The sequence below is a fragment of the Bombus fervidus genome, chromosome 11 (genome assembly GCF_041682495.2).
Source record: "Bombus fervidus isolate BK054 chromosome 11, iyBomFerv1, whole genome shotgun sequence".
NCBI lineage: Eukaryota > Metazoa > Arthropoda > Insecta > Hymenoptera > Apidae > Bombus > Bombus fervidus.
In genome coordinates this window covers 9,267,923-9,287,518 of record NC_091527.1, presented here as the reverse complement: position 1 = coordinate 9,287,518, position 19,596 = coordinate 9,267,923, and the positions used below count along the sequence as shown (strand labels likewise).

Here is a 19,596-nt window from a genome sequence, read left to right as displayed (position 1 = left end):
CCGAACGGCTCATCGATATATACCTTGGCGTGAAGCCGGTTGAATTTTTGTACGAGCCAGCGAGCAATGATCGCGGCGCGATTAGAAACGAAGAAACTGCGTGGTGCGGCCCGTGAAACGGTGTAATCTAGCCAACAAGTATTACGTAACAGAAGATATACGAGCATCATGTGTATTATGCGATGACCAAGGCGGTCTTCAGCCGCGAATGTTGCAAGTCCGGTTAGGTGGCCGCCGCTGGTTAACACGAGGTAGATTCGTAACGGAACTCGCGCGCGCGCACAATTTCAGCGTTGTAGGATTATAAATTCGCCCGGCCGAGAGCCGCAATCTACAATGTGCACACTGTGTCCACCGTGTCTCGGCCGTAAATTTATTATTTGCTGCCCGTCCACCTGTGATAAGTGCCCACGAACCTCGAAACTCTACCATTTCTCTTCTTCCACCGGTCCATCGTTCTCTCTCTCCCTCCCCCCCCTCTCTCTCTCTTCGACTCGTTATCCATGCTTACGTCTATTTTTGTCGGTCAATTGTTGCATACTTCACAGCCCGTGACTTTAATTGAATTTATATCCGACCTGTGTCATATTTACCGTTTTATACCGGGATTAGAGTTTATTCAGTCTCGAGGGACGTTAAGTAGTATGGCTGAAGGGTGGCGAGAAAGTTGATGAAGTTCAAGATGTGTTTTAATGGCGTTGTTCGATGGCTATTCAGCGGTGATTCGAGAACGAGATTTAGAATGTCGATCGAAGGTGATACGAATCACTTTCGCTTGTGCTACGTTACGGAACAGAGGCTCAGGGGGTGTGGACGTGGTCTTATACTTGGATCGAAGAGTTACTGGAGCTACAGTCGAGGCGTGAGCTATCGACTGTGCAAGGCTACCGTCCCCACTACGAGTCATGCGCTGCGAGCGATCCCCGCTCTTGTGTCTCAGCCACGTGGTTTCCGGTCTATCGTACATTCGATATAGATGAAATTCTACGAATCGTCTTTTACTTCCTGTACCCTAGGCTGTGCGTTATTTTATCGTTCGACAACGGGGGTGTTACTTATTTCGAGCCGAGGATCTTGCACTTTGATCTTCGTCCTTTACATTGTTCAGAGATCAGATACACGGTGTAGGAATGCCGATGAAACTCTGTTCGCGCGTAGCAGAAGAAACGGTAGAAGAAAACGTCCTTCAACCCGAGGCACCTCCGATGCAACAATTTCCTCTCACGATCTTCGCTACTGCGAACTAGACCGCTTCTCTGAAACGCGCTCGATCCTCGAACGAAGCGCAACGATGTTGTAGAAACCTCCCTTGCCAGTCGTCCTTCCGCCAGCCAGTTGAAGAAGAATCGCACAGGGAAGACGGCCGACATATCCGCATTGCTGGTCGAGCGCGTTTCTCCGCGTTCCCCGCGTTGATCTCCAAGACGAATGCGTAGCGTGGCGTACGCTTGATCGGGGCAAGTGTAATAAACCTTGGACCGGACACACGCGAGCGTTGTACGCTCGCAACAGCGTAGAGAACACGGGGCCAGGAGTAATGCGCGCCAGTGCATAGTAGTAATAATAAAGTGGTAGTGGTTGGCACGTCACGGTCCAACAGGCCGATCAACCGGCCGTGCGGCCAGCCGGCTACTGGTCTCCGCCCACGCACAAATATGCACGTAAGTACACGGAGCTACGAATCGTCGCTGTACGGAGGAGGGCCGAGCAGGAGAAACGCCGTGCATGCACGGCCAACACTGTGATAATGCGTATTGTAACGCGAAACTTGTCGACTAGAGAACCGCGATCAACGAAAAGGATCATCGTGAAACTGGTGTAACTGAAATGTTTCGAATACCGAAACTCGAAACCGTAGACTCGAAATTGTTATATTAAACGTGACGAATATTCAAATTGATAACACTCTGTTCTAAAACTTCGTTGTAAACTCGAGATGTGAAATTGTACTTTTAGATTTGCGATCCTTCGAACGCAGACAGCCTTACGGACTACATAGATCACCCTACGCGAGGTATTGGCCATTTTCCCTTTGACTGATCTTTCTATCAAACTGGATTGCTGAGCTCCGTCTCATAATTCGTTAGCCACAATCGAGTCGCGTTTCCTCGTAGAACCTGCTACTTCTACGAAAGAAGGAGAGATGACTCGCAGCGTAGAACAGAGAAAAAAGAGATAGGCTCCGATTAACCACGATTCCTGTGGAGGCCAATTACGTTCGCGGCGCGCAAGGATACCGGACAATTTCGCCACGAACCGAGAGTCGTCGTCTTATCCCCGTTGCGGTTACACGTTACACATACTACGTGTGCATTGGCGCCACACGCGTGGCCACACTCGCGTCCAATAATCCATAGGCGTGTTCGTGTTCGCCACGCTGCGATAGCCGACAGTAGCTACTTGAAAGACGTCCACCTTTTGCCAAGCTAACGCGTGCGATGAGAATATTGCGAGTAAGAACTTTGTAGTCGAAAGAAAAAAAAAAAAATTTCAGTAACTATCCGTCCGAAAGAAATTCGATCTCTTTCTGCGGATTCGTCCATGTGGACGATGGAACGGAATTGTGAAACGTCACTGGAAACGATGATATTTATTTTACGACGACTAGACTCATCTCAAATAACACTATATGTATCTTATACCCGTTCCATTAGGTTTCTATTTATCGTATTCCTTTATTTTTAACAAATTTGGTTTTAACAAATCAACAGAATCTGTTTTTGCATGATATTCTAATTCTAATTCATATTTGACAAACGTTTAATCAATAAACTTTTACGTTAGAAATAGTTTGGAAATAATGAAAGTATTCCATCTATAAATTCATCTACGTAACAGATGCGAAATAAGTATAATAACATGTATCTTATTAACGAGACACTTTGACAGACGTCTCGTCGAAGCGACAATAAGATAGAAAGTTAGTAGTCACGCCCCCGTATTGAGTATCCCCACTCTGAGCTACGTCGATTACGCCACTGTCGTCGATGGCATAACGGCCTGACCATGCACTGGGATTTCTACTGGTCTTTCTTCTCTTATTTTCCGCGTGTCGGTGCCGCGTGACTGCCGTCGCGATATAAGAGGCAACAATAAGCAACCTCGACGCGTACAAGCTACACGCGTTGTTTTTGCAACCGTGTTTCTAGAACAGATTTATGCGAACGAGTTTGCACTTGATGCAATTTCTACTCGCAACTTGTCGCGTTATCGGTTGAAAAACTGGCGGATAAACGTGTTAGGGCGTCATAAGTAGCATCAATCGGAATTTTCCCGCTGATAACTTGTAATCGCCGTGAAAACGGCGGAACGAACCGAAATTATCGAGCAATTAGCTCGAAACGATCGAATGAAATATTCGTTTATACGTTAACAAGCCACGAGGTACGCGAACAAAGGCAGCCGTTTAACTCGATTTAAACACGTCGACGGCTGAGTTCGTTTATCAGCGACCAAATAATTATTAATAGTAGGAATTTTACAAAGACAGCCTGTAGTCGATAGATGGCTTGAAGTCTGCTTAGAAGCTCAAGTTCTCGTTTTTGTGACGTCTCGCGAGCACAGAGATTGTCCGACTATACACGGATGGTTCTACTTGTCGATTTTTCGTACATTCGTTATCGGTTAAGACCGTCATCGTTCTTCGTCGAACGAAATCGTAGAGGACGAGGTATGCATTTTTAAAGTATCTCGTGCACGCGATCGTTTGAGGCAAACTGACAATACGTGTGTGGGCGCGAAGTACGATACACGTTACTATTACATATCTACATATATCAGACTCGACTCGTAGTCGATTGGTCTTGGAAAGCTGGAATGTCGATACTATTCCTCTTACGTAATTTCGTTTCTATTTCTTCTTTGTATCGATATAAAGTAAAAAAAAAAGAAGGAGGAAATTTTCTAATTTTCATCTAATAAAACTTAGATAAACGTCTCTCCTCCCATCTAATAATTAGTAGATGTTTCTTCTAATAATTACATAAGAAAGATATTATCTACGGTAGGAACCACTGAAGCGTTACACGACTCTCAGAAGACACTCGATTACCTCGATCTCTACTATCGATACTCGCAACGGTACCCTCTTCCCAAACTCCTCTCTGTCGCGCACCCACGTTCGTACACGGAGAAAAGTTTGTCTAAATTCGTAGGTGGAATCTTCTCCGTCTGCCTGTCGTCGTCTTCCTGTTATTCTATTCTTCTTCCTGCATCGAGACGGTCGATCGACCAGTGGCTTCGGTAAATGGGTGAAAAAGTCACATGACTCAAGAGGGAACCGGTGAACTATGCCACGATGGCATCCACTTCGGGGGAATGTGGGCAGACAATGGGACGGAGTGTGTGCCCACCGGGTAACGAGCTAGAGGACTCGTCCGTAATTTGCATGCAATGCAGCCGGTAATGCGATAAATATGCATGAATTCGGGCACAAGAGCGAAAACACAGCTGCGCAGATACTGGGACCAGGATTGCAACATGCTGTCGATCATTCTAACCCGCGTGCCTTTACGTTTAGAGAGGTATCTGTACCGGTAGGTGGTCCGCGCAGCGATTTCTCAGTATGGAAATCGATTGGGCTCGACGAGCGTGTAGCGGTCGAACGAGACGATAGAGGGATGGACGATGGTCGGCGGATTTCAGTTTCAGGATGTTTCAGGCGAAAGAAGAACGTCTATGTTATTACGCGACGAGAAGAGTATTTGATGTTTTGTGTGAAATTTGTAGAATTATAGTTCACCTGTACCAGTTATATGAGCGAAAATAAACTTATTTTACGATTCTCAAATTTTTGAAGAAAAATAGCCGATATTGTAGAATCTGTATCGAATAGAACACGTCTCTAAGGAATTCAAAGTTAGCGCCATCAGAACACGACTTCGTCGTCCCACTAACTGCAAACCTGAGTTGAGAGGCGTTGCTCGTAAAATCGTTTCATAGACACACGCGTTCTATCGATAGAACATTGGTCATTTACGAGGTAATTACTTAATCGAACGTTCCGATACTACCGAATGGTGTACGCTTATGGCTGTTAAGCAAAGGCGCGCAAGAAAACATTGTTCTTTTAGCAATATCACGGTATCGCTGTGTTTATTTCGATTACAGGAACTCGGCATCTGCCAAGGAACTAGAAAAAACTTTATCTCGGTTGATCGATGATTTAATAATTAATGGGCTAACGCTACGCTGTTCTCTTGCTTTTGTAATTATTTTTCAAGAATCCGGTTCTTTAACTGTCTTGGGACAAATCACGTTCCGGTCGACGATAATCGAGCAATTTGTAAGATCGAAACGGCGCCACGCGTTTCCTCAATAAACGATCAGCGCCGTTGATCTTCGTGGTCAATACAGTTGCTTTCGATGATTGGATCGGCATCGTTTACCTCGATAAACCGACTACGAGCTCGCTATTAAGGATGTTGAGCGGAGATCCATGAAATCCGCAGCTCCGGTAAACCTAGGAGAGACGCGGATGCAACGGAAGCAGGATCGCTCGAAAATATAGATCGCGGTCAATAATATCGAGCGTAGAGTCTGTCGGGACTCAGGATCAAGCAATTTCCATCGTAATGCCAGCGTTCAGAATTCCGGAAAGATCCTCGGGCACGAGTAATCGCAGGAACGTGTCGTAGAATTTGTTGATATTAATCAACGTCGGTGCACGGTTCCGCCCGCGGTCGACTCAGCCAACGATTTCCGAGATCATGCTTCTGGCTTCGTTGGATGGTCCTTCGATATTGAACGAGATCGTTGTTCTTTTTTTTTTTTTTTTTTTAATAGAAACATTCCGTTCTTTGTTTAATTTTTGAGGAATTTTATGGATTTTATGGACGAAGTTGCAAATCGTACTGGAGGATTTTAAATTTCCGCGTTCTGTCTGATAATTCAAACTGGATCAAGGATACAACGGATTACATTTTTTAGCGAACCTTAATGTATCATTATAAAACAAAACGAATGTAACTCGTTCTTAAGACTTCGAAAGGCTATAATCACCGCTATTCACGGGTCGGAAAACTTCGCCTTAACCTTCACCTTCTAATGGAAGGACTATCCTGACTCCCGATCTCGGACAACAGCCCTTCAGCATCGAATAATCGTAGCTGATGAATGTTCATAAAAGGAGAACACAAGACGGGTCTCGTATTAGAAAGATGAACGGTTCCGTGTGTGTATCGCATTACGCAAGACCGTCTGTAATAATAAATCAGCTTCGTAAATGTCGGTAGTTAATCCGACATCAATCAAGGGACAGTGTGATTTCCGACCATGTCCATCGCCATTCGTTTCATCATTGTCCATTTTTTTTCTCGTTTCTTTTTTGGTTATTAATTTTCTGATGCGAGACTGAACCAGCTCCGAGCACGAGCTGGTTATTATCGGTCGGCACGCGAATTCGATATCATAATCCCGCGGAAACGTCCTTCTCGCGAGCGAGAAACGCTCGCAGTTCATCCACCGTTTAACTTCGAGCGAGCGTGGCTTACGTGACCACGTCTCCATTATGCTAATGACGAAATCGACTGTGAAAAACTCTGCCAGGCGAATCGATCATGCCTCTGGTTTATTATCATTAACGACCAGATCTGAAAATATTTCTTCTTTTTCATCTTGAAAATAAGACGAAAAAGGAAGCTTTTATTTATAGAGGGTGAAAGGATTGGAAAGTTTTTAGACTTTGAAATATTATTGCCTTTTCGATCTAGTAAATACCATCGACGAAAGGGAATCGAGAATACTTTCTTCGGAACCTAGAAATCCATCAGACAGAAAGGAGAGCAGTGTTTTACACTTTGAGACATGGAAATAGCTTTCGTTGTAATAATAGTTATAATCGAAACTGATGATTCCAAGAGTTTGCAGTTTCGCAATGAAGATATACGCGAGAGCGCAAGCCCAAACCTGACACGAACAAGGGAACGTGGTTACTTTCCTCCGACAGCAACCTACCACAGATCCATCTTGTTCACTCATCAATCATGAGACAGCACCACCCAGACTTCGCGTCGCGATACAGCAACTTTGGTTTACGCAAACGCTCCGCTACGTCTCACTTAGAGCATCCTATGCAAATTTGTTAATCTCGTAACGACTACCTGCGCATCCTGCGCGAATTTGAAAATTTCTTACGCGTTACAAATATCATACGCGTTAATAGCGATATTACAAGTAGATAAAGAATGTATTTTCTATTAATTTCCCATCGCATCTTATTTTTCGACGAATGGAAATACCAAAGTTGGAGGTCCTAAGGTGGTTGATTCCAGTGGTTTTAAGGAGCATTCAAGCGCTATCCCAGTGTTTTATGCGAAATTGCCGGACGTATGCTTGTCACTTGCGGCTAGCCGCAGGCGCTTCACGGCCTGGATGCGTGCACGCGCATAATCAAACCGTGACAGTTGAAAATTACCAAGTGTCCCTTGGTCGAAACGCAGGGGAGGCCAGGCGATGCTCGCCTGGTTAATTAATTAAGCAGGAAACGCTGACCTCGAGCATCCATCGCGAGCCTTGACTGCATTCGAGCGAGCAAAGGGATCGTTGAGACGAGGAAAAGTCGCGTGGTGCCTTTCTTTCTAAAACGAACGACTATCATTTACGCGCCGATAACACGCGGAGATCCTTTACGCGCAAAATTTTAAGAAAATTCTAACTCGTCCGTCCGGCTAACCCAAACTCCAGTTCGCGACCGAAGAAGTCACCATTGCCAAGTTTGAGTTTATTGCGAGAGGGGTAAACGCGGACGATCGACGAGGAACACCGACCGGAAGCCACGGTTTGTTCAGCCGTTGAACCTGCTCTCGTTTAATTCCGCTCACGGAGCGGCTTCGAGGCAAACCAGGGCTATTATATCGCTGCGGCGAGCGAGGATGACGTTACGTATCCCCGGGCTGTCCGCTTGCTCGATCCACCGACTATCTTCACTGTCCGTCTTTCTCTCGTTTCCCGATTCCCTCATTATCTCCTCACCGTCTCCGTTCCACCTGCGACGTCCTCCTCATCTTCGTCCGCGGCTCTCTTTCCCGCCCCCTTTAGCCTGGCGTTTTCTTTCGCTCGTTCGAACGGAACTAGCCGAGAGGAGGGTTAGGACACGCCAGATTAACCCGCCTAGACCTCGCTAATTTCCACAACTCAGGATACGCCGGAAGCGTTCTTGTCCTCGCCCCCCAATGCCCCGAGAAAGGGATCATGCACGCGTCCAGGACTTTCTCGTTTTTTTAGCAGTTCTTATTCCCATAGAATAGAAAGAACTGCAGTGTTCATGTCTTGCAGTTCTTACGAGATATATCGAGATATCACCGGTTAGGTTTACGGCTGGTTTTCAACGATTACAAGGCTCTTGATATTTACACGTTGATGGAAAAATTTGAAGGTGCAAAAGCATAGTGGCACGCAAGTGCAGGAATTCGTTTGAATATAATAAACCCCTATGTAGATTAAGTTAAACGGAGATGAGATCTGCATTCCAGTTGAATAACATGGTTGTCGCGTAGGGTGTATAATAACACTCAAGTATGATTAAACGTTGCACGCGAACAGTTAAATTCAGGCAAGACCCAAACGTATTTTTGAATCGTATACCCACCGCACGACTTTACCCGAATAAACTTTGAAGTTTCGATAAAAATAATTGAACACGTAGTTACGCTCAACACACTTTGTTTCCGATTAGAAATGAAGAAGAAATACCCAAGGAACATGCACTGCGTGCACCTTGCATTAGCCAGAGAATCAAAACGAAAGGAGGCTCGAGTTCGTTACGTAAAACGGGCAAAGTAGCAACAGTTACCATTTCAACGCGGTGCAGGCACGTCAGGATAACAACAATAATTCGCAATAGGATCTGGCCGCTTCCTGGATGGTGCAGGTGCGTTTCCGAGACGCGAGATTATGACGAGAGCGCAGGGGACGATTAAACGTATAAGGAGTCGCGGCCAATAGGGAAACATTTGCCCACCTCTTATAACGGCCAGTAAAGCGCTTCGTTAATGCCCCGACCTGGCCTACGATCTTGTAAATTTAACGATTCCCAGACAAATTACGTTCTAACTGCGTTGTAACCAGCGCACGTCTGTTCCCGCCAGCCTTTTTCTATCCCAATGGTCATCGACGTTACGTGAATGGATATAATAGAAATGGAAGACGCTGATGGAAGTATTTATACGTTTGAACAGATACTTTTGTTGGAACGTTCTTTCAGCAAGTTCGATTAGGAGGTGACAATTTGGCTTTCAACCCTAAGCGTTAAGGCCTGTTAATTATTTATTGGATAGGTCTATGGCGAGGATGAGAAGTTGATAAGAAGAAACGGTACTCACGAGTTAGAGGTAGAGCGTGCCAACACGCCGGGGTGCCACAACGGTGACAGCCAAACGTGGTCCACATTTAGTCGGCGGCAACGGTGCTGCTGTGGCTGGTGGCGGGGTTTCTGGTCTCGCGCAGCCAAGGCCACTTCCGCCGCGGAGCTCCCACACTAAATTCGTGAGCGAGCGTGGTCTACTCAAACGCCGCGATCTGAGCGAACGATAAGACAATTTCTGATTACTCCGTTGCGAATCCTCGATACGATTCTCGACTCTTACTTTTACCCTACCTTCGTTTACCTCGTTAACAAGCTATTGGAAAAATTGCTCGTACCTCTTTTCCGGTAGCTTAGCACCAGCACCAGAGTCCCCCGATGTTCTTCCCCCGGAATGGCTCGAATCCAACGTTCCATCCAGCTCCATGGCTTGCTGCAGGTTCGTCAAACTCTTGTATCTGATGTTGAAAAGCGGAGATCCACCCTTGTATCCGGGTGGCGTTTCTTTCAACGGCGACGCGCTCTTCTGCCTCATCAAAGGACGTCCCCTTTGAGTTCCGCTGTTCTTCACGTAGAGCTTCGCCAGCGGCGGCTTCTCGACTCTCGGCTGTGGAGCCTCCTTGACGGCGCGTCTGGTCCTCTTCTCTGCCTGGATCTTCTTGGTCGGTATGGTCTCTATAGGAGGTGGTTCTGGTCTGTCGTCGAGCAGAGGGGCGATCGTTACCGTGACCGGCGTCAGAGGTGGACTGGACCCCTGTGCCCCCGGCAACGGGCTCTCGTAAGGGGACCTGACGCTCTTCGGTAGCGGCGCGAACCCACGGACATAGTCGTAAATCTGATCGATCTCGTCGTACTCCTCCGTGCAAGCGGACGGTGGCACACGATTCTCGTCCCGGTAGCCCGCGTGTCCAGAGGACGCCTGGTGTCCATTGCTGTGATAGTGATGATGATGATGGTGATGGCTGGCGTTGTTCCGGTGGTGGCTCGGCGGCCCGTTATCCGAATTGGTCGACGATCGCCTGAGGAAACCGGATCCGCTTCTAGTCTGCCTGGAAGGCTTGCTCTCCCCCAATCGGCCATCCAGCACGTGCGCGCGATCGGCCACGTCGGCAACGAGACGCGACGCGCGCTCTACCAGCCTCGTGAATTCCTGCATCGATCTCAGAGCTTCCTCGTTTCGCGCTTTGACCAGCTTCAACGGAGCGGCCAGAGGTAACGCCACGGCAGCCCCTTCTCTCTGTAACGGCAAGGCAAACACGTGTTCCTCCTCGAAGGTCGATAGCAACCTCAGCTCCGGAACGAATTGCGACGATGACTTCAATCCTCTCGGTGGTTGACCGTGCACCAGTCTGACCGTCAACGGTAAACGCTTGCTCAGCAACGCTCGAGCTGTGTGCACGCCGCTGATATTGTCCTCGCGCGCCAGGGCGCTGAAACGTCCGCGCAGCTCCATACCCAGGAGGACGCTCTCTCCTCGACAGTCGACGCAGCGCAGAAATCTACCACGACCGGGCAGACTAACCTCGCCAGCTGTTACAATCGTCTCTCCGGCAGCCAGGGTCCTCGTTCCTTCCGGAACCACTATGCCGGAGTCGTCGTCCACTCTGCAAGCTATTCCACGAACGGTCTCCCGGACCAGAGCTCCTTCCTCTGGACATCTTCGACACAGCTCGTTCACGGACTCTATTCCGCGAACGGCTCTACCTTCCTCGCTCAGTATCTCGAAGTAGCCGGCATAAGAGTCTGGGATGGCCAGCCTGGGCCCTACGCCCACTACTCTGCGTCCCTCCTTGATCTTCACCGCTTGCGCGACGATCTTTCGTCGACGTCCAGCGGATACCAGGAGGGCCGTACTCTGGAGGCTGGGCGCTGGAAGCGTCGGGACACCCAGGCCACCGTACTGACCTTTCGTGATCTTGATCACCGCCGGAAGACGATATTTGGAAACGAATTCGCGCAAGTACGTCGCTTCCTCGGCCCAGCGTGCCGCCGCAACGACGATCTGACCGTCAGTCGCGGCCATCGCGGCGTTGCAACGCCGCCCAGCTTTCTCGCGAGCACGGGCCCCGATGCCGACGTCCCCGGACTGAGGGCCCGCTCAGGGCCCCGACGATCGAGTATCGCTACTGATGCTCCTGCTGATCGGACGCCGCGCCTCTATGCTCCATCTGTAACAGAAACCGACGTCGATACGTCAGAATTGGTTCCGTTATGGGTTTCCGAGTAGATATCGCTCTTACGAAGTACCCAAATTGTCGTGTCGAAGTTCAGTCGTAAACTTCTAACGCTACTATATCGATACGAAACGTAAAAGCCGTGTTCGGGATTTTGAGTGGCCGTCCGTTTATGGCTCGGCCACCACCTATCTCTTCTTTGAGGCCCTCTCCGAGCTGATGATTCCGAGGTCAAGGAAAAACCCTGTCCGGGAAGGTACGATGGTCGGACGAGACCCAACGGCTGGTGAAGAGAATCAGCGATATACTAAGTCAGTCGTCATCAGAACATCGTACCGTGCGGGTGAAATACCTCACTCTCAACAAGATCTTACAACCACCGTGTTCATAACATCTAACCTTACTTTTATACAACAAGTGCAAATAAAGTGCTAAATTACACTAACTCTCGATCTATTAAACCTCCTCCACCTTGAGCGTTAAGTCATTCAAGGTACGCGATATCGACCGATCGGTTTTACCTGACCGGTTGCTCTTTAGTTGATAATTCGCAAGAAGTCGCAAACTCGAACAAATCGGAACGTCTTCGAGAAACGTTTCCAGCTGGATGATTAAAAGCGACGCCTCCAGGGATAATACACGCGTCCGTGACCAATCGAAAGACTGCTTGGCCCGGAGAGTCGAACTGGAACAGCGAAAGAGGCCGCGATCGTGGGCCCGTTTCCCGTTACTTCCTCGTAGGGCCGTATCATCGGTGTAACCGACGATTAACGCGGTCGAACGATAGGCACCGTATCTCAAAGCCAGGTTACCTAACGAGTGTACGTACATAGCTGGGCGGAGTCGTCGATTGTTTCGGATTTCACGAAAGTACGTAGAGACGGCGAGGAAGGGGCACACCGATCGTGACCGAGCGATCGAGCATCGCGTTAAAAGCGATTCCCTCGGACGAATTGCTTCACGGTTATGCCGCGCGATCGCCACGGAAATTCCGCGATGTCGTAACGCTTGGGAACGGGCGTACTCCGACAGAAGTACCCTCGCGCCGATGCTTCCGTGTTACCTCTCGTTGCGACGTGTATATCGGATAACCCGAAGGATTATATAAATCACCGTTTGGTCCGGCTCGATTCGGGTCGACGGAACGCTTGGCGATGCCAATTATCCTTTTCGTTTAGGTAGATCGGTGTGGCGAAATTAGCCTTAGAAATCGAATAGTTGAGTTACATTCTGTTTCACGTTTAGGGGTTGCTTTAACCCTATTATTTTATCCGAATTGCACGTTCCCTGTCACTGTTTTCCATATATATTACACGCATCAAGTTTCTTTCTCCGTGGAACGACTCGTTGCCAAATCTTAATCTACACCTATGAAAGATCCTTCGTTCCTTGGTCGAGAGGAATTTCACAATTTCGCAAATTTCGCTGTTCACCATTGGAGGCAAGAGCTGTATGGTGGACACACGGAAGCGACGCACTGGTTCCAGATGCCGGATCGTTGTAACACCGCGATCCTTGGTCGCAATTTATCGCCTGGCCGTGTGAAAGGCCCATTCAGAGTGGCGAGAAGCGTACGTGGCATGGATCGAGGGATAATGAAATCGCACGGTGAAAATCGAGCCGTCTGAAAGGGGGCCTCCGAGATGGCCCGCAGCCAGCCGCAGATAAGCACCGGGTGACCAATGACCCGGGGCGTCGTGACAGGCGCGCCTCTAGGAAGTTATTCGACATACTCCTCCTGTCCTGCATTCTCTTACACGACCGCACCGCGCTTTCTCCGTCTCGCTCTTTCACCCGTTTGTATTTCATTACTGTCTCTATTTCCCTGTTGGTCGAACGAGAATCTCCTTCCAGTGTACTACACACATAAGCTTTCACGGTGGATTTCTAGCGGGCGCGAGAGCGGCTCGATGCAAATTTGTATTGGAATTTTTTCCTCTTGGAACGGTGCTTGTGCTTTGATCGAACGCAGGAAACCGTTATGTTCGTTCGCCGGCGTGCGTGTTCCCGTGATAAGGCGATTACGCGATACGGGAACAGACGGATCGCATTGTATCTGATACACACCGAAGCCAGCCGCGATCCTCCTCTCTTTCGAGCCGATGGGAGTGTACGTGTACGGTTCTGAAGGAATCTGCCCGTTTAGAACCGTGCAAGAGACATCTTTCTCAGGGATGCTATGCGCGCGAGAATAGCGCTGTTTTACGTAGCTGTCTATACGTATACGGCTACTGGTTGTACCTAGTTCGAGTAAATCGTGGCACGATTTTTTGATATTTCCCAATTTCTAATCGAATCGTACCCTTCACTATCTCTACCCGAATCCTTTTCGTCCGAAGCAGCGGAGGAAAATCCTATTCACAATGAAACAGTAATTTTAATCGGTAATTTTTTTATCACGAGGTATTTGTTGTTTGCCATGTGGAATTTACATCGAAGAATGGAAAGAACATTATCGACAGAGTGTCTCGTAAAAATAACGAAGAATATCAAGTATTTTCTATTTTCTAATCGAAGCAATGTTTCACGATACAATACTTAGGAATTATCTTGGAAAATTCGAACAATAGAGCGATCGAAAGGAGTTGTGGCGGATCAATGGAAGGGCAAGATTCATCGAGCAGATACGAATCGTTTCTTGAAATACGATTAAAGATTCCAAGGTGGACTTTGTGTTCGAAGGGATCGGGAGGTTCACGATAGTCTGCTACGATACTTATCAGGCTCGATGACGATATACAGCACGGGTGACGCCTACGAGCGGGCAAACGGTCGCAAACTCGGAAACACGGCGTCTAATCGTAATGTTTTATTGTTACACGGCCTTCGGTGCGTGGCGAGGAATTAGTTCGCGAGTTTGTAGTCGGCGAACGGCATTCCGTGTATTATGGAGGTCGACGGACCGCGTTAAAACGATAACCACGCATTCAGATACCTCGAATTTTCTCCAGGACTCGCTCGAATAAATTTGAAAATTTTTATCGACAATTGGTACCTGAAAATTGGTATTCTTACATAAAAAATCTACAATATTAAAGTATTAATTTCAAAGCTCGAAACTTCCATATCGAAAAACTTAAACTGCCACGCCTTCTATTCTACAAAAAGAAAAAAAAAAAAGAAGCAAAAGATTGCAAAACTGTAAAAACGCTTTCGAAACCATCGCACAGCCCCAAAGGCAGCGCCCTCGAATATCGTGGCGAGCCGCGATCGACGCGGTACTCGATCACTCGTGATACATGCAGGACGCCCACGAATAGACGAGCGTGTGTCGTAACGCATGGCGCGCCGCGGCGTCTCTCCGCGTTCTTCGTCGATCTCGCTCCCCTACGATCGATCCTCTCGTTCTAGTGTACGCGAACACGAGCTGATTTATCGACATGCCCTCGAATTATACGCCACGGCCCGAGCCAGCTTTCACCGTGCTCGAGTCTGTCTTAGCTACCACCGCGTCCCCCTACGATCCTTTTGTTTCCTCCGTGAGATTTCAACACCAGCCATCGCAACGCGACGATTGTCCCCGCGACAACCGACAACGCACCAGACTCTTTGACCCTTTGCTCCAGCCCTACACCACGTCGACTTTATCAGGGACAGGGCGTCCGTAAAAGTCAGGGTGGTTTAATGGTGCGTACGTTGGTTCGCGGGGATCGTGATATGGTTGTACGTTGGGCAGAGATAAGATCTTGGAAGAAAATAAATGTTTCAAAGAGGATTAGGCGGCTGCAGTTGCAGCGAATTCGCGTTTCAATGAATTATCCCAATACCGCGATGCGCACACTCGTAAGAATCATAGTCTTCAAGATTGACACGCCCGAATTTTCTCCTTTGATTCACGACGTAATTGGTCTGGTTCGAATTTCTGATCGAAATTAAACGGTCAAAGGAGTGTTCGCATACTGAAGAAACGATGTCGAGACTCGTCAAGATTCGCTTGATAACACGCTGAAAATTCCCAAGGCCGATACGCATTAGTCTTCGTTCCAGTAATCACATTTCGAGCCACGCCTGTAGGGTATTACCATAATCGTATCTTCCCTCGGTCTCTCTTTCTATTCCCAGCCTCTTTTTCGACTCTCACGCGAGTAACGCGCGCACGTATCCATTTTCGAAATGATTTACACGCTGGCTCGTCCCGTGAGCGGACGGTCTGAAAGATTCGCAGAAGGGTTTGGGTCAATGCGAGGGTACAAGAAGAGGAGAACGCCGAGAGAAGCGAAGTTAACAGAAAAAAAAAAAAGAAGAAAAAGAAGACAAATTTTATTCTTAATGACGAAATTAATAAGAAATTATGCGAGAAAGAAGACGGTAGTGGGAAATTAGAAAAGATGAAATATGTCGATGGATGCTTGTCGATCTCTAAATATATTATTGTACTATAAGAGAAATATTAATTTTCCAAGGAAACGAATTAACAGTACAAATAAATAGCATAGAATCGCGAACTCGTTAATTCGAAGGAGCGGACTGTGACGACGATCGGTCGTGTTGGATCGTCTTCGACAACAAAGAACCAAAATGGCGATCGGAAGAAGGAGAGAGCCGGGCTAGAGGAGGCAACGAGGGAGCAACAAGAGGGTATAGAAAGAGAAAGAGAGAGAGAAAAAGAAAGGGTAAGAGGAAGAAGGATAGGCTACTCGTACGTGACAAGTCGTTCGCACCCGGCCTGTCGGGCCTTAATTAACCCTCGTGGCGTTCTCACGAAAAAGTTGTCGTATCCGCGGCGCTGGCTGCCGTCGCCTCGCTTTCTTAATCCAATTTCGCGGCGTATTAATCTAATTACGGCCGGGCACGTATGCCGCGAGTCTGACGTGAAATTATGCCAGCTGGTGGCTTTCGCAATCGCGAGAAACACCGATCGAGACGAAACTCTCCTCTCCGAGAGAGCTTCTGGGTTCGTACGTTGTAGGATGGATGCGATGCTTGATAATTCCGATTATGTAAAGCGTCGTCAAGGAGAAAATCAATGGTTTCGATGCAAGAGGAAATAACAGAAAAAACATTTAACGATCTTGGACAATTAGAATTAGAGTCGACGAAGATGGATAGAAATAAGATAGAAATAAAATTGGGAGTTTCAACAGGATGATTGCAGTGTCGAACTAGGATTACCCTTTATAACGCGGAAACTGCACGCAAGTGTCGACTCGAAGGATATCACATACCCGTTGATAGAATAAAGTTGAATTAAAGTTGACAATCTCTTTTCCTAGAATATCATCGACTGGTAATTACGAATCGAAATTACGAACTATTTACGATAACGTGAAATTTGATAGCTCACGATGTCTATAATAATCGTGGCTCCACCTCGCGAATAAAATCCTATCACCGGTGTCAAACGAGAAAAAGACACGGCGGTAGCATCGTGGGTAAAACGATGGAAGAGGTGCTTTGAACCGCGAGTCACGGATATTCAAATCACGCGGCACGCCATCAAGAATCAGGATTTATATCGATGAGGTGTCAGCAGTCAGCGGACATTCTCAAGGCCTTGATCGTCGCCTATGAACGACCTATTTATAAATCATCACGAACGACGCGAAATTCCAGTTTCGCGCGGTCGAGCAACGGGAACGGCGCTCGTTAATTCAACCAGTTATCGCGACAAAATGCTGACCAGGCTACATTGTAAACGACGCTCGCTGGAAATCATACAGTTTTCGTCTATCCCGCTTCCGCTAGCGTGCAATTATAAGCTGCTTCGCACGACTTTGCCTCGTTCGATAACCTATGATTAAATTCTAGTCTTTTTGCGATCGATCGGTTGTTTTCATTTCATCGAGAAGCGAGTGATTTTGATTTAGTCGTTTTTACCAACGCGAGTCCTGAGAAAATGAACGCTACGTGTAAGAAGTTCGATCGTAACGAACGTCCATTAGCGAGATTAAGAATTCCCGAAAGCTCCGGAATATCAACAAATTTCGCTTTGATCTCTCGAATCGACCGTTCTCCTTTAAATAAAATTAAATCACGGAAGATCAATTCCATCCGGCAGTAGGATAAGAAACTCCATTCAATGAGACGTAAGAAAAAGGGGTTCGTCGATCGGACGCGAGATTGCCGGGGCTCGTTAACCAATTACTCGAAGCGCAGTAAGAGGGAGCAGAGGCGGTTTTCGAGGGAGTTTCAGGGGCCCTGCATGCTCGACATTCTGCGTTTTTTTCACGGGACATGACTAGCCTCGGCTCGCGCGAACCAGTAATAACTTCCTCACGAACCGAGCAAGAACAGACAGTCATCCATCATACTTGGACCAGAGTTCTGAAAGTTCGCTGATGGCTCTTGTTCCTGGTTCCGCGATGATTGTGATGCATTAACCGAGAACACGGCAGAAGACGGGCTGCGCCGTTCGAAGAAGACGCGCCGTGACACGTGGAACCATCTCACGCGTCTGCCCGCTTCGTAATCTTCTCTCCTACCTGCTCTTACATATACGTACCAGGGGAACGTTCACGGTCAGCATTCGTGATCTATGTTGCTCACGTGATTCTTGAAACCTTTCAATGAACGATTCGATTCTCGCTCTTAAGGTGAATTTAATGTTTAGTGGCTCGGACGAGCTTGGACGAAAGGAACGTAAATCGAGGTAAATTGTTCTTTAAATCGATATTTTCTCCATCAGAGTTTCTCGGCATCCCAGGCTGAAGAACCTTTCCACATCGAGTTTAACTATTTCCATATTGAACTTTTCAGAATATTCTCTTTATCTCATCGCTACGATGGCCAATTTCGTTCGAACGTTTGGTTCGGACGCAATTAAAGGCAGTCAGCGTCGACGAAGTTTTTCACGCGACAAGTTTCGAGATAGCGACGATCCGCCCGCGGACGTGTCCTTCTTAAGATTCCGTGGCGATCGCCGAAACGTCTCAATAATTGCTAATTGGGAGGTGGCACGAGTTTAAAAAGTGGTCGCACGTCGTCCATCTCGAATCAGTCTTTTCGCGGCAATTGCCTCCTTTTCTCTCTTCGCTCTTCGCGACCACCAATCTCTGCTTTTATACTTCGTCCTCGCCTGTTTCTTTCCTTCCGATAATATCTACGTTTACCTTTCTATGTCCCTCGAAGATTAGAAATACTTCAACAGACACGAATGCAAATACTTTCGGACAATTTGTAAAACTTGCAAGCACGTATGATTGAGAAGGAAAGTTTCCAGGAAATTGTTCCAGCTCTTAACTGTCGCGCTCTCGTCGTGGCCTAATCCAAAAGATAAAGAAGCCGGTACATCAACCTCTCGACGAAGCCAGAAAACCAGACTCCGACTAGAGATCCTTCTTTCTCCCCGAGGATCTCCTTTCTCCCAATTCATTCCATCACGTAGGCGGTGGCTAGGGCGAAAGAGACAGAGAAAAACGATGCATCTGGACGGTGCAGTGGTTGTGGCTGGATGTATCGTTCGCGAGATGCGCCGCCGGTAAAAGGTTTCTCTCTTCTTCTTCTCGTTCCACTCTGTTTCTCTTCTTCTCTCCTGTTCCGCGGATCTCCTTTTCACCAAGACGCGAGGCTCGCGCGTTCTCCATCTACCTGACCACCTCCCCCTTTCCCTTTCGTGCCTCGCCGTCACTGTCAATAAGTTATGTAGCGGCGCACGTGCGCGCTCGCTAATAGAAGCACAAAGCCCGGCTGGAAAGCCTAGTAGGAAAGCAGCTACCGTGGCAGCGGCGAGGCCTCGACGAGTGACCGCAGAATCATCGTTCCCCGGTACACGGACGCTGACAGCCTTTCCAATTGTGCAAGCCAGCCAGATGCAACCGAGGGATCGATCGACCGACCGGCGGAATTTAATGCCGCGGATTGTTAACGTCTGGTTAACACTGCTGCTCCCCGGACCGTCTCGACGGTCGACTGTTTGCTTTCAATTTATTGCCACACAGCTTCCTTTTTTTTCCTTTTTCACTTTTCCCTTTCATTCCGTTTTAGAGGCTTCGAGCGAGATTTTTTTCTTTTTGAGAAAGATTGAAAATTTAGGGGTAAAAATGTAGAAACGTCAATGCGAAACTTAACATACAAATGTATAGGTTTACGAGTTGATGCACTTTGTATCTTGGCAAAAGTATCGAGTAAACGCAAGTGTCTACAGCGTCTAGTAAATGTATTTGCTTACTAAACGATTGAAAT

At 47.6% G+C, this 19,596-nt stretch overlaps 1 protein-coding gene across 2 annotated transcripts in view; it reads right to left on the bottom strand.

The window, feature by feature from the left end:
• Positions 1-19,596, bottom strand: part of Sano (CABIT domain-containing protein serrano) — a 139,272-nt gene that overhangs the window by 23,149 nt on the left and 96,527 nt on the right. For both annotated transcript variants that reach the window (XM_072012539.1, XM_072012540.1), the window contains exons 3-4: positions 9,640-11,469; positions 9,321-9,516 (exon numbers count right to left, since the gene is read on the bottom strand). In XM_072012539.1, the coding sequence (XP_071868640.1) occupies positions 9,324-9,516; positions 9,640-11,324 (1,878 nt within the window). In that variant the 5' untranslated portion in view covers positions 11,325-11,469 and the 3' untranslated portion in view covers positions 9,321-9,323. The remainder of the gene's footprint in view (positions 1-9,320; positions 9,517-9,639; positions 11,470-19,596) is intronic.